Raw genomic sequence first — 12,026 nt, 5'->3', positions numbered from 1 at the left:
CCAGCAATGTCTACACACACACATACATCACACACACAAGGACACGCACAGTGGGACAGGCACTTTGCAGGCTCTGAGAAGAGAGGCGAGTCGGTGTGATCCGGCTAGTGAGGTAGGGGTCATGACCTCTGTGTGTTCTCAGGGCTCACAGCACACCCTCTCACCAGACAGACACATAGAGAGGTAGGGTCTGGCAGGGGTCATGACCTCTGTGTGTTCTCAGGGCTCACAGCACACCCTCTCACCAGACAGACACATAGAGAGGTAGGGTCTGGCTGCCCTGAGGTCAGTCCAGTGAGGCTCCTCTGTTCTCCCGCATTGTGTAGAGTGAGTGAGTGAGTGAGTGAGTGAGTGAGTGAGTGAGTGAGTGAGTGAGTGAGTGAGTGAGTGAGTGAGTGAGTGGTGAGTGGTGAGTGAGTGAGTGGTGAGTGAGTGGTGAGTGTGAGTGAGTGGTGAGTGAGTGAGTGAGTGGTGAGTGAGTGAGTGAGTGAGTGGTGAGTGAGTGAGTGAGTGAGAGAGAGAGAGAGAGAGAGAGAGAGAGAGAGAGAGAGAGAGAGAGAGAGAGAGAGAGAGAGAGAGAGAGAGAGAGAGGAGAGAGAGAGAAATGTCTATGACTCAGGAGTTCAATCTCCCCGGCAAGAGAGTATGATTAAAGTACGTCTCTGTCCATCCTCCACTGCTGCTGCAGAAAAATATGGTCAGACCTCCATGATGCAGTCCACCATGATGTGCTAGGCTCATTTCTGCATCATTGCTCCTGCATATTCTACTTTTAACAGAAGTCATGTGAGGAGGAAGGAGCTCCATTTCTATCCTCCTTTTTAAATGGGAAGATGGGATAGGCTTTCTTGTTCAGCCTTGGCGACACAAGGTGCTGCTTTATTGTGTGCCGGAGGGCGGAAGGTGCTTAGATGCCGCAATGTGTGTTAACACAAAACAAAACTGTGATTGCAGTGACCGTTTGCTCCAAACAGTGGGAATTGACGTGCAGGTGGAAGGCTGTTCTCTGCCAGGCTGGCTGCTTGTCATTTAGGGGATGAGGGGCGAAACTAAGGGAACTATCTGGTTACACCAACTCTAACGCCTTCTAAGCTCTCATTTACAGGAAATGAATATCCCCAGAGCTTCCAGCATCAATCAACCCATGTCCTGAACCATGCAATATTTCACATTACACAACCAGATCACTACTACCATCATCACAAAGCTAGGGCGTGCTCTATGAGGTCTTTTCAAACAGATGTAACAAGCCCTTTTCATTATCTTTTACAATAATCACTCATTTAACCAGCTCTATCAATTAATCAATATTTTATAAAGCCCTTTTTACATCAGCAGATGTCACAAAGTGCTATACAGAAACTCAGACTAAACCCCAAACAGCAAGCAATGCAGATGTAGAAGCACGGTGGCTAGGAAAAACTCCCTAGAAAGGCCAAAACCTAGGAAGAAACCTAGAGAGAAACCAGGCTCTGAGGGGTGGCCAGCCCTCTTCTGACTGTGCCAGGTGGAGATTATAAAAGAACATGGCCATTAAGACCAGATTGTTCTTCAAGACCTTCAAATGTCTATACGTCAATAATCTTTGGTGAATATGAGAAAAGGTGCATCGAAAGACAAATGAATCCCTCATTTATCTCGTGACCAGCTAAGGCAATCTGAAACGTGGAAGCAGCATGGAAAAAGGAGTGAAACTCCTGGTCTGAGAGGGCTCTGGCTTGGACTGTATTCTTCTGTTAATAGGCCAAAGCCATTACACAGGACCATGGCAAGTATTATAGCCAAGCTAGCGTGTGTGTGTGTGCGCCCACTCCCTCTAGCCTCACCTGTAAGTTCGTGATGGATCAGCTTGGCAAAGTTGGGGTCGTCCCCCCACCAAAAGAGCCAGAGCTCCCTACGTCCGGGCCTCTGGCTCCGCCGCCACACACTCAGCACGTCCGCTTTGATGCAGCGGCTGAAGCTGCACAGGATGGGGTCCTCCTCGGTCACCGGGAAGAGGATGGGTGCCGAGGTGGGGCCTTGCCACACGTACCGCTTCCATTTGATCCCCGTCAAGTCCGCCTGAGGGGAAGGAGGGAGAGAGAAAGTCTCAGCTTCTGCTACAATCACCAGTACTCAGCACCAAGCCAGTTCTTGTGAGTACTAAAGAGCAAGCATTAATTCTCCTTTATGGAGCATCTGCCTCCTCAGCAGGAACACTTATGACAAGGAGACACAAAGGAAGACAGCCACAGGAAGAGAAAAACAGAGAGAGAGAGAGAGAGAGAGAGAGAGAGAGAGAGAGAGAGAGAGAGAGAGAGAGAGAGGGGAGAGAGAGGAGAGACAGAGATATAGAGAGAGGAGAGAGAGGGAAAACAGAGTCAGGAGAAAGAGACAACGATAGGGGCAGGGAGAAGAGAGAGAGAGAGAGGAGAGAAGGAAAACAGAAAGAGTCAGGAGAAAGAGACAACGATAGGGGCAGGGAGAAGAGAGAGATAGAGGGAGGAGAAAGAGACAACGATAGGGGCAGGGAGAAGAGAGAGATAGAGGGAGGAGAAAGAGACAACGATAGGGGCAGGGAGAAGAGAGAGATAGAGGCAGGAGAAAGAGACAACGATAGGGGCAGGGAGAAGAGAGAGATAGAGGGAGAAGAGAGAGATAGAGGGAGGAGAGAGAGGGAGGAAAGAGAGAGAGATAAAGGAAGACAGAGAGGAGGATTGAGACAACAGACAGACAGATGGTGATAGAAAAGGCTGCACTATAAACAGACAGAAACACGGCTGGAGAACGAAGCAGCACACACAAAAAAGCATGTTTGTTTTTGTTCCGACTGAAAGCACCTGAAGCTAAAATGCGCACAATCTCCAGAAAAACAACATGAACAACGTGTTCAAAGCTCGATAAAACTCCCTAATGCATGTAAATGGGTTCTCTGACCAACTTCATCTTTTTCAATGATGAGTGCTTTGGGGAGTGTGCCCACTGCTCTCTAATAACCACTGCTGTTTGGCTTTTATAGAGTGAAAACACAACACAGAGAAACTCATAGGTCATAAATCACAGGCAGCAGCACAGGGTACCACAGCGTTATGTTAAAGCAGGAACATTACTCTCCACTGCTACTGCAGCCTGCTTAGCTGTGCCGGCTGGCTGCCACTCATCAGACAGCCCTACGTACATACAACCAACCAGTGATCCCTGTGCTCATATCTTACACTGACACCATACACTGTCTCTCACACCACTAACACACCACTAACACTTACACTGCTGAATACATCATGCCTTCCAGTGTTTACACTCTGTGCCCATGTCATACACTTACACACTGCAAAAGCCAACACCATCCCCACAACCTATGTTGCCTTGCAGTACTAGTCTTGATGGAGCTGGCTCTCCTATCTATCCTTGCAGCACGGCAGACAGTTTACCAGATAATTTTTTAGGCAGGTTATTTTGCGCTGCTAGGCAATATGTTCCAGTCGACCAACTGTCACTTTGTTAGAAGTAGACGATTTATTAAAATTTGAGGGTAAAATGAAATGAATTTAAAAGCTATGACCGAGTAATAAAGCCTGGTTGTGTTATAGCTAGTCTTTAGCCTAGTCACGGATAAACTGGAGATGTGTTGTCAGCTGGAGTCAGGTTTTAGTTATCCATTCTACCATGACAGCAAGGAAGGCCATACACTGGCCACAGAACGCTACTGAAATCCTAATGCTAAAATTATCTCAGCAAAACATTGCTAGTCTCATATACCAAATATGATGAGCAACTTTAACTACACTGAACAGGAGTATTTCTGTCTGTAATAAAGCCCTTTTGTGGGGAAAAACACATTCTGATTGGCTGGGCTTGGCTCCCCAGTGGGTGGGCCTGGCTGCCAAGTGGGTGGGCCTATGGCTGTACCCCTGCCCAGTCATGTGAAATCAATAGATCAGGCCCTAATGAATTTATTTCAGTTGACTGATTTCCTTATTGTAACGGATCTCGTCCTCCTCTTCTGAGGAGGAGTAGCGAGAAGGATCGGAGGACCAATGCGCAGCGTGGTAAGTGTCCATAATGTTTAATCAAAACACAACAGAACACTGGAACAAAACCATAAACGTGAATAAACGAAACAGTCCCGTGTGGCAACAAGCACTGACACGTAAGACAAACACCCACAACTCAAAAGTGAAACCAGGCTACCTAAGTATGATTCTCAATCAGGGACAACGATTGACAGCTGCCTCTGATTGAGAACCATACTAGGCCGAACACTGAAATCCCAAATTATAGAAAAAGGAACATAGACAACCCACCCAACTCACGCCCTGACCATACCAAAACAAAGACATAACAAAGGAACTAAGGTCAGAACGTGACACTTATATGAACTGTAACTCAGTCAAATCTTTGAAATTGTTGCATGGTGAATTTATATTTGTGTTTAGTATACATAAATTGAGAGATACCAATTATTGAAAGCTCATAGGCTGTTGAGTTTGTGGCACAATCTCAACAACAACAAAAAATCACAAGATGACTACAAATATATGACCTTCCTCAACATGACTCTATCCCACGTGCCCCTAAATTTGCTTTTCAATACCAAGATTTATGATGATGGGCAGACACACTAACTCCCAGCCTCTTACATAACTGCCATGTTATCACATATTATCAATTCATCAAGCAACATCATCGGAAATATCTCACGTCAGGAATCTTGCTCAAAGGCATTCAAACGCTGTTCCAGACAAGACCCTATTCACACGCCAATGTTCAATGATCATATAGGCCTATAGCCTATAGCTTATTCCTTCCACAGTATAGTACTACTGCTGCAGTTTATGTTTCACTAACTCCCTCCAAGTCCTCTCTCTGGCAGACACAGTGGTGTGAGGAACTACCTGACACCTGCATCTTGCAGAGAAACATCTGTGCTGCACAGAAAGAAAGGGGATGGGAAAAAAACTGAAGTGTGAAACCAGATCATCCACACTTATAGAAACGGACTGTTTCTGAAACGGGCCATCTCACTTATTCTTCTACAGAAATGTATTTTCATCGCACAATCCAGTCTTCTGATGACAGCTCTGATTTTTTGTCAATGTGAGGCTATTGGCTTGGTTGTTTTCCCTGTCAAAGATCAAGTTGAAGCTTTCGATAAGTAAAATAGGCTATTCTCTGCAAACACTAAGTGGCAATCTTCAAGTGGTAGATTGCACCGTCAAGGGTCTGTGTGCCTTCTGCGGTCAATCAATCAATCCATCTTTTCAGTACATCTGAGTTCCAGTCTGTATGCAGGATGAATGAGTGAGTGACTAATGGCACGGCTAGCTGACTGTTAGTATTATGCTCAGGTATGTGGGGAACTGTATATGCAAAGTGTACCCCACCAAAAGGGCAAGAACCAGGGTGAAGTTAAGTTTCCCTTTTCAGATGGCAAGCCAAACCCCCATAGCGGCGATAGGGGAATCTGAGGGCAAAGCCATTTGACAGACTCAGGAAGTTGACGTTAAATCGGCCTGGGATTTGAGGGTTACGACCCCTCCTTTCATCAGCTGCTCAGCTCTGCTTACCTTCCCTCTCACAGCTCAGAGCTCCAGGTCCCATTGTGGAGTACACTTAGTGCCAACAGCTGCCTATACTTCCCTTGCTTTGGGGCGGCAGGTAGCCTGGCGGGTAGGTTGCAACCGAAAGGTTGCTGGATCGAATCTCTGAGCTGAAAAGGTAAAAATTTGTTGTTCTGCCCCTGAGCAAGGCAGTTAACCCACTGTTCCCTGGGTGCCGATGACGTGGATGTGGATTAAGGCAGCCCCCCACACCTCTCTGATTCAGAGGTTAAATGCAGAAGACACATTTCAGTTGAAAGCATTCAACTGACTAGGTATGTACAACTGACTAGGTATGTACAACTGACTAGGTACGTACAACTGACTAGGTACGTACAACTGACTAGGTATGTACAACTGACTAGGTACGTACAACTGACTAGGTATGTACAACTGACTAGGTATGTACAACTGACTAGGTACGTACAACTGACTAGGTATGTACAACTGACTAGGTATGTACAACTGACTAGGTACGTACAACTGACTAGGTATGTACAACTGACTAGGTATGTACAACTGACTAGGTATGTACAACTGACTAGGTATGTACAACTGACAACTAAGTACGTACAACTGACTAGGTATGTACAACTGACTAGGTATGTACAATTGACTAGGTATGTACAACTGACTACTAAGTATGTACAACTGACTAGGTATGTACAACTGACTAGGTATGTACAACTGACTAGGTACGTACAACTGACTAGGTACGTACAACTGACTAGGTACGTACAACTGACTAGGTACGTACAACTGACTAGGTACGTACAACTGACTAGGTACGTACAACTGACTAGGTATGTACAACTGACTAGGTACGTACAACTGACTAGGTACGTACAACTGACTAGGTATGTACAACTGACTAGGTATGTACAACTGACTACTAAGTACGTACAACTGACTAGGTATGTACAACTGACTAGGTATGTACAACTGACTAGGTATATACAACTGACTAGGTATGTACAACTGACTAGGTACGTACAACTGACTAGGTACGTACAACTGACTAGGTACGTACAACTGACTAGGTACGTACAACTGACTAGGTATGTACAACTGACTAGGTATGTACAACTGACTAGGTATGTACAACTGACTACTAAGTACATACAACTGACTAGGTATGTACAACTGACTAGGTATATACAACTGACTAGGTACGTACAACTGACTAGGTATGTACAACTGACTAGGTATGTACAACTGACTAGGTATGTACAACTGACTAGGTATGTACAACTGACTAGGTATATACAACTGACGAGGTATGTACAACTGACTAGGTATGTACAACTGACTAGGTATATACAACTGACTAGGTACGTACAACTGACTAGGTATGTACAACTGACTAGGTATCCCCCTTTCCTTTAACTTTCACTTCCTGACATTCTACCTCCCAGAGACAGGCAACAGGTGAAGTTGCTCAAATCAATCCTGAGCAAACGGATTGACACCCCACCACCACTACAAGAAACTCTCCGTCAAGGCCTCACCCTCCTGTGGCAACCCATGAAACTAGTTAACAAGTGTCTGTTTGCATCTTAGAGAACTGGAGAGAAATGCAAATCCACTTGGTCTACACTCTTGTCTCGCCCAGCCTTTCCTTCTGCACAGCATGTGTCGCTGCTGTGGTTTTTGTTCTAATCCTGCCCAGCCCAGAAGGAGTTTGATGCCCGCTAAAATGACTTTCTTCTACACAAGGTTGAGAACTTAAGACTGCCAGGAGACACTAGTCTAGCAGGGCAGTTGTGATGTGACTTATTTTTAAAGCATAATAACTCATCTTCAAACTTTACCAAAATCCGCTTAACTTCAAATACAAACAGGAATTGTATATAAAACATTGTCATACGACTCCTGGGAACTGTTTAAAGTTATGGTAAAAGTGCCACTGTTCACTGCATTCTTTTAGCTTAAAACCACTAAGTCTGGTTAGTGTGCAAGTCATACAGGACTGTGAACAGAAGCACTGGTATCATGCTTAGTCTCAGTATGCAGTAAAATGTCTCCCTGCTATTGCAATACAGCAGCCAGTCATTCACTACTAGCCTCATAGCTTCTCCTGTTCATTCAGCTCTACTGTCAAATGCTTTGGAAAAGGACAGTTCATGTCTATCAATGTCCAAAGTGTATCATTATTTATTAATTTAACCTTCATGGTGTGGAATTGTTAGCATATGTCATGCAGTGCATATTGTACAAAACAAATGCAATGCATTGATACAAACCTATAGATAGTGCACTACTGAGAAGCCTCGAGAGTAGGAGTAGTGTCAGGGACAAGAGTGGACATGTGAGCTTTTTCCTTCAGTCGTAATAGTAGGCTATAACCTAAATCTATTAGGTACTGTTGGTTGTATGCGTTTATGATAGCTATATAATCCAATTGTTTTACGACTGACTGGCAACGGTATCAATCAGCACTATGAGAACTACAACAGCGAAATAAATACACACAACAACTCTAGCAATACTGTGAAATGCATTAATCTGTCATGAACAATGTATTCAACTTGACAACTTGCCAGACAGGAAGTGAGTCCTAAAGTCTATCATGCACTAACAATAGCCAAGAATACATTCTTGTTTATTAATATTTCAGTCCGTGCCTCCGTTAAGTATGCGCGAGCCGAGAGTGTAAACAACAAATGATTGGCAAGCAAACCTGACAACTTCAAAGGGAAAGTACTGTATATGTAAGCCAGCGAATAGGATACGCTGTTTCAGTAACGAAGCTCTTCATTGGCTACTTTAAAGAAAACAATGTAGCAAGCAATGTATCTGAACAACTACACCGGCCCACTGACAAGAACAGCATGATTAATTCATTGAACATGGGAGTTGAAATTAGAGGCCAATGTTCACAAGCCTTTACTTTGCTTTCCATGACTGAATGTAAATGTATTTGTCATTTAGTTAACTTGCTATTTGTGCAAATGAACGACATTGCAAGCTAGTTAGCAGGCTAGCAAACTGATTGGGTTTATTTTTAGGTCACGTAAACATGCTGCACAATGCATTCGATAAAAAGCATAACGTTAATTCAACCAAGCAAACAACTAGAAGAGGCAAAACATGCATCATGCATGGTATTCAGTGTTGCTAGTTATATCTAGCTGGCTAAGATGTTATTATTATTATTATTTAAGATGTTTATCTACACACATTACATTAGTTGCAGTTATTTCCTAAAACTCTCAGGGCTGGAATGTATCAAACTGAACATGTATGATGGCAAACACATGCACGCAGCTGTAAGTGATAGATAACCTTATTATTTCTTAATCTTGCACAACTTCTCAGTATGCAAATAACCATTGCCTTGGTGAATGATGTTTGAATTGCAGTGCGCGAAGGGCCCTACGACTGTTTTCTCACTGCTGTGGCTACCGTTTTTGCTCTCTTCAGCTAGTTAAAAATGGCTGCTTTTCCTTTAGTTTTAAATATCTTACCAGACAAAATAGATTGGAATGGCAATCCTCCAAGCTGGCCCCGTTTGGTACAAAACAAGAACTCATCCTTTCACAGCGAGATCGAACATTCCATCATTTCAGTTCCGGGGGAAATAAATACCGATTTCCACTAGTATTTTTGCAAGATGTATAAGCTAATCAACGAAAATTATTTTTACCAATCGGCTGGAGTATGTAATTCAACAACCCTTCGAAAGCTATTATCCGCCCAAAAATAAAAGCAGTTAAAATATCGTCTTCGCAACCTCTCTGTCGACCTCTCAAATACACATGAAGTAAACAAATAAAAGGGAGCGAAAAATGCTTTAAAACAAAAAGAAAAGGAGAGTAAATAAGCAACTCTCCCCCTCCCCCTTAGCTTAAAACGGTCTTTGCTAAAAACGTCCCTCTACTCCTCCATCACCATCAAAATCGATGTAAAAACGAATAACATCCTTAAAAACCAATCGAAAATTGGCATATGCCTATATTTTTGCGGTAATTTTAACCATTATTTCGGTCTCTGTTCCTGCTGGTTGCCATTTGAATTCATGGATTCCTTTCTTTAATGGCGGCCACAGGGAGAACTCTGCCTCCCAAAGCCTATTGGCTCATTGTGGTCATGAGGGCTGTAATAACACAGTAACTGATGGGTATTGCCGCTAGGCGAGAGCAAGAGGCGCTACTGAGCAACCAGATTCTGTTACTAATGATCAAACCCAACTTGCCGACTTTCACAGTGCACCACCTAGTGCATACACAAAGAAATGTATCCATTCCTTGCATCAATATTTACATCATTCAACTGTGTGTTTCCGGCCCTGCCTGCCCTTTGCAATCCAATCAAAGCCCTAATTCGAGTACAAAACGTGCACCTTGAATGTGTCAATGTAGGTGGGGATACAATGTTACACTATTGTAACACCATTGTGAAGCTGTAGTAACACTGTAACAGTTGAAGCAGATGAATAGATTTCAAGAGTTGCCCCAGGCCACACATGCCATGAAAGAACTAAACGTGATTTGATCAAATTATTGTTGCACCTCTGTGTGAAGAAATTACTTTATTTTGTTTTTTTTGCTGCCAATCCTTCAAAATGATTGAATACATTTGGTTATGATGAAGTATTCAGTCAATTTCAATTTACTGATGCAACCCAATAGTGAAATACACTTCTTTTTTTGAAATACTTTTTTTTTCTTACAATAGATACTGAGCTCTACTCCTTCATTTGTATAAACATTTCAATTAGGCTAATCCTTTTAGATGATTGGTTGTAATGAATGCACAGAATTCTAAGGAGCCACATTGACACAAAGCATTCAGCACAATTTGCCATTTTAACTTATCTAATAATCTATATAAAGAATGCTATGCCGCTCCAGCTGATAATGGCATCTCTTTGTCACACTGCCTGTGAGATTCTCAGTCAAAGTCATAGCCCATCCAGTGCATGGCCATGTGTTCATGCTTGCTGCTGTGATACAGTGCAGGCCAGATAGTAGATCATGTGTTTCTCTCCCTTCATCAGTGATTCTGATCTAATCCTGACAGGTCCAACAGCTCTCTCTCTCTCTCTCTCTCTCTCTCTCTCTCTCTCTCTCTCTCTCTCTCTCTCTCTCTCTCTCTCTCTCTCTCTCTCTCTCTCTCTCTCTCTTCCCCCCTCTCTCTCTCTCTCTCTCTCTCTCTCTCTCTCTCGGGGAATGATTAAGTGTCTGTGTGATTGTTTTAAAGAAAAACATTTGATGATAGACCTCATAAGCACAATTGTCATAACATTGCAATTGTCATAACATTGCAACTAACAGGAAATGCATATCTAATCTTCTGAGGTTATTTGAAAGTATATCATACAGTGCCAGTTAAAAGTTTGGACAGACCTACTCATTCAATGGTTTTTCTTTATTTTAATATTATCTACATTGTAGAATAATAGTGAAGACATCAAAACTATGAAATAACAAATATGGAATCATGTAGTAACCAAAAAAGTGTGAAACAAATCTAAATATATTTTCTATTTGAGATTCTTCAAAATAGCCACCCTCTACCTTGAAGACAGCTTTGCACACTCTTGGCATTCTCTCAACCAGCTTCATGAGGTAGTCACTTGGAATGCATTTCAATGAACAGGTGTACCTTGTTAAAAATTAGTTTGTGGAATTTCTTTCCTTCTTCATGAGTTTGAGCCAATCACTTGTGTTGTGACAAGTTAGGGGGGATACAGAATATGGTAAAAGTCCATATTATGGCAAGAACAGCTAAAATAACCAAAGAGAAACGACAGTCCATCATTACTTTACGACATGAAGGTCAGTCAATGCGGAAAATGTCAAGAACTTTGAAAGTTCCTTCAAGTGCAGTTACAAAAACCATCAAGCGCTATAATGAAACTGGCTCTCATGAGGACCGCCACAGGAAAGGAAGACCCAGAGTTACCTCTGCTGCAGTGGATAAGTCAATTAGATTTACCAGCCTCAGAAATCGGCAATTAACTGCACCTCAGATTGCACCTCACAGAGTTCAAATAACAGACACAGCTCAACATCAACTGTTCAGAGGAGACTGCGTGAATCAGGCCTTCATGGTCAAATTGCTGCAAAGAAACCACTACTGAAGGACACCACTAAGAAGAAAAGACATTAGACATTAGACTGGTGGAAATCTCTCATTTGGTCTGATGAGCCCAAATTGGAGATGTTTGGTTCCAACCACTGTCTCTTTGTGATGGATGATCTCCGTCTGTGTGGTTCCCACCGTGAAGCAGGGAGGAGGAGGTGTGATGGTGTGGGGGTGCTTTGCTGGTGAAACTGTCGGTGATTTATTTAGAAATCAAGGCACATTAAACCAGCATGGCTACCACAGCATTATGCACCAATACACCATCCCATCTGGTTTGCGCTTAGTGGGACTATCATTTGTTTTTCAAGAGGACAATGGCCCAGAACACACCTCCAGGCTGTGTAAGAGCTATTTGAC

General features: G+C 43.1%; 1 protein-coding gene across 3 annotated transcripts in view; it reads right to left on the bottom strand.

Annotated features, from left to right (window-relative positions):
* Positions 1–9,648, bottom strand: part of LOC118375299 (mediator of RNA polymerase II transcription subunit 13-like) — a 140,566-nt gene extending 130,918 nt beyond the window's left edge. For all 3 annotated transcript variants that reach the window (XM_052457016.1, XM_052457018.1, XM_052457019.1), the window contains exons 1-2: positions 9,047–9,648; positions 1,827–2,061 (exon numbers count right to left, since the gene is read on the bottom strand). In XM_052457016.1, coding sequence (XP_052312976.1) covers positions 1,827–2,061; positions 9,047–9,112 — 301 coding nt within the window. In that variant the 5' untranslated portion in view covers positions 9,113–9,648. The remainder of the gene's footprint in view (positions 1–1,826; positions 2,062–9,046) is intronic.
* Between the last annotated feature and the right edge of the window lie 2,378 nt (positions 9,649–12,026).

This window comes from Oncorhynchus keta, chromosome 11 (assembly GCF_023373465.1).
Source record: "Oncorhynchus keta strain PuntledgeMale-10-30-2019 chromosome 11, Oket_V2, whole genome shotgun sequence".
Taxonomy (NCBI): domain Eukaryota; kingdom Metazoa; phylum Chordata; class Actinopteri; order Salmoniformes; family Salmonidae; genus Oncorhynchus; species Oncorhynchus keta.
This window is presented reverse-complemented; position numbering and strand designations above follow the sequence as displayed.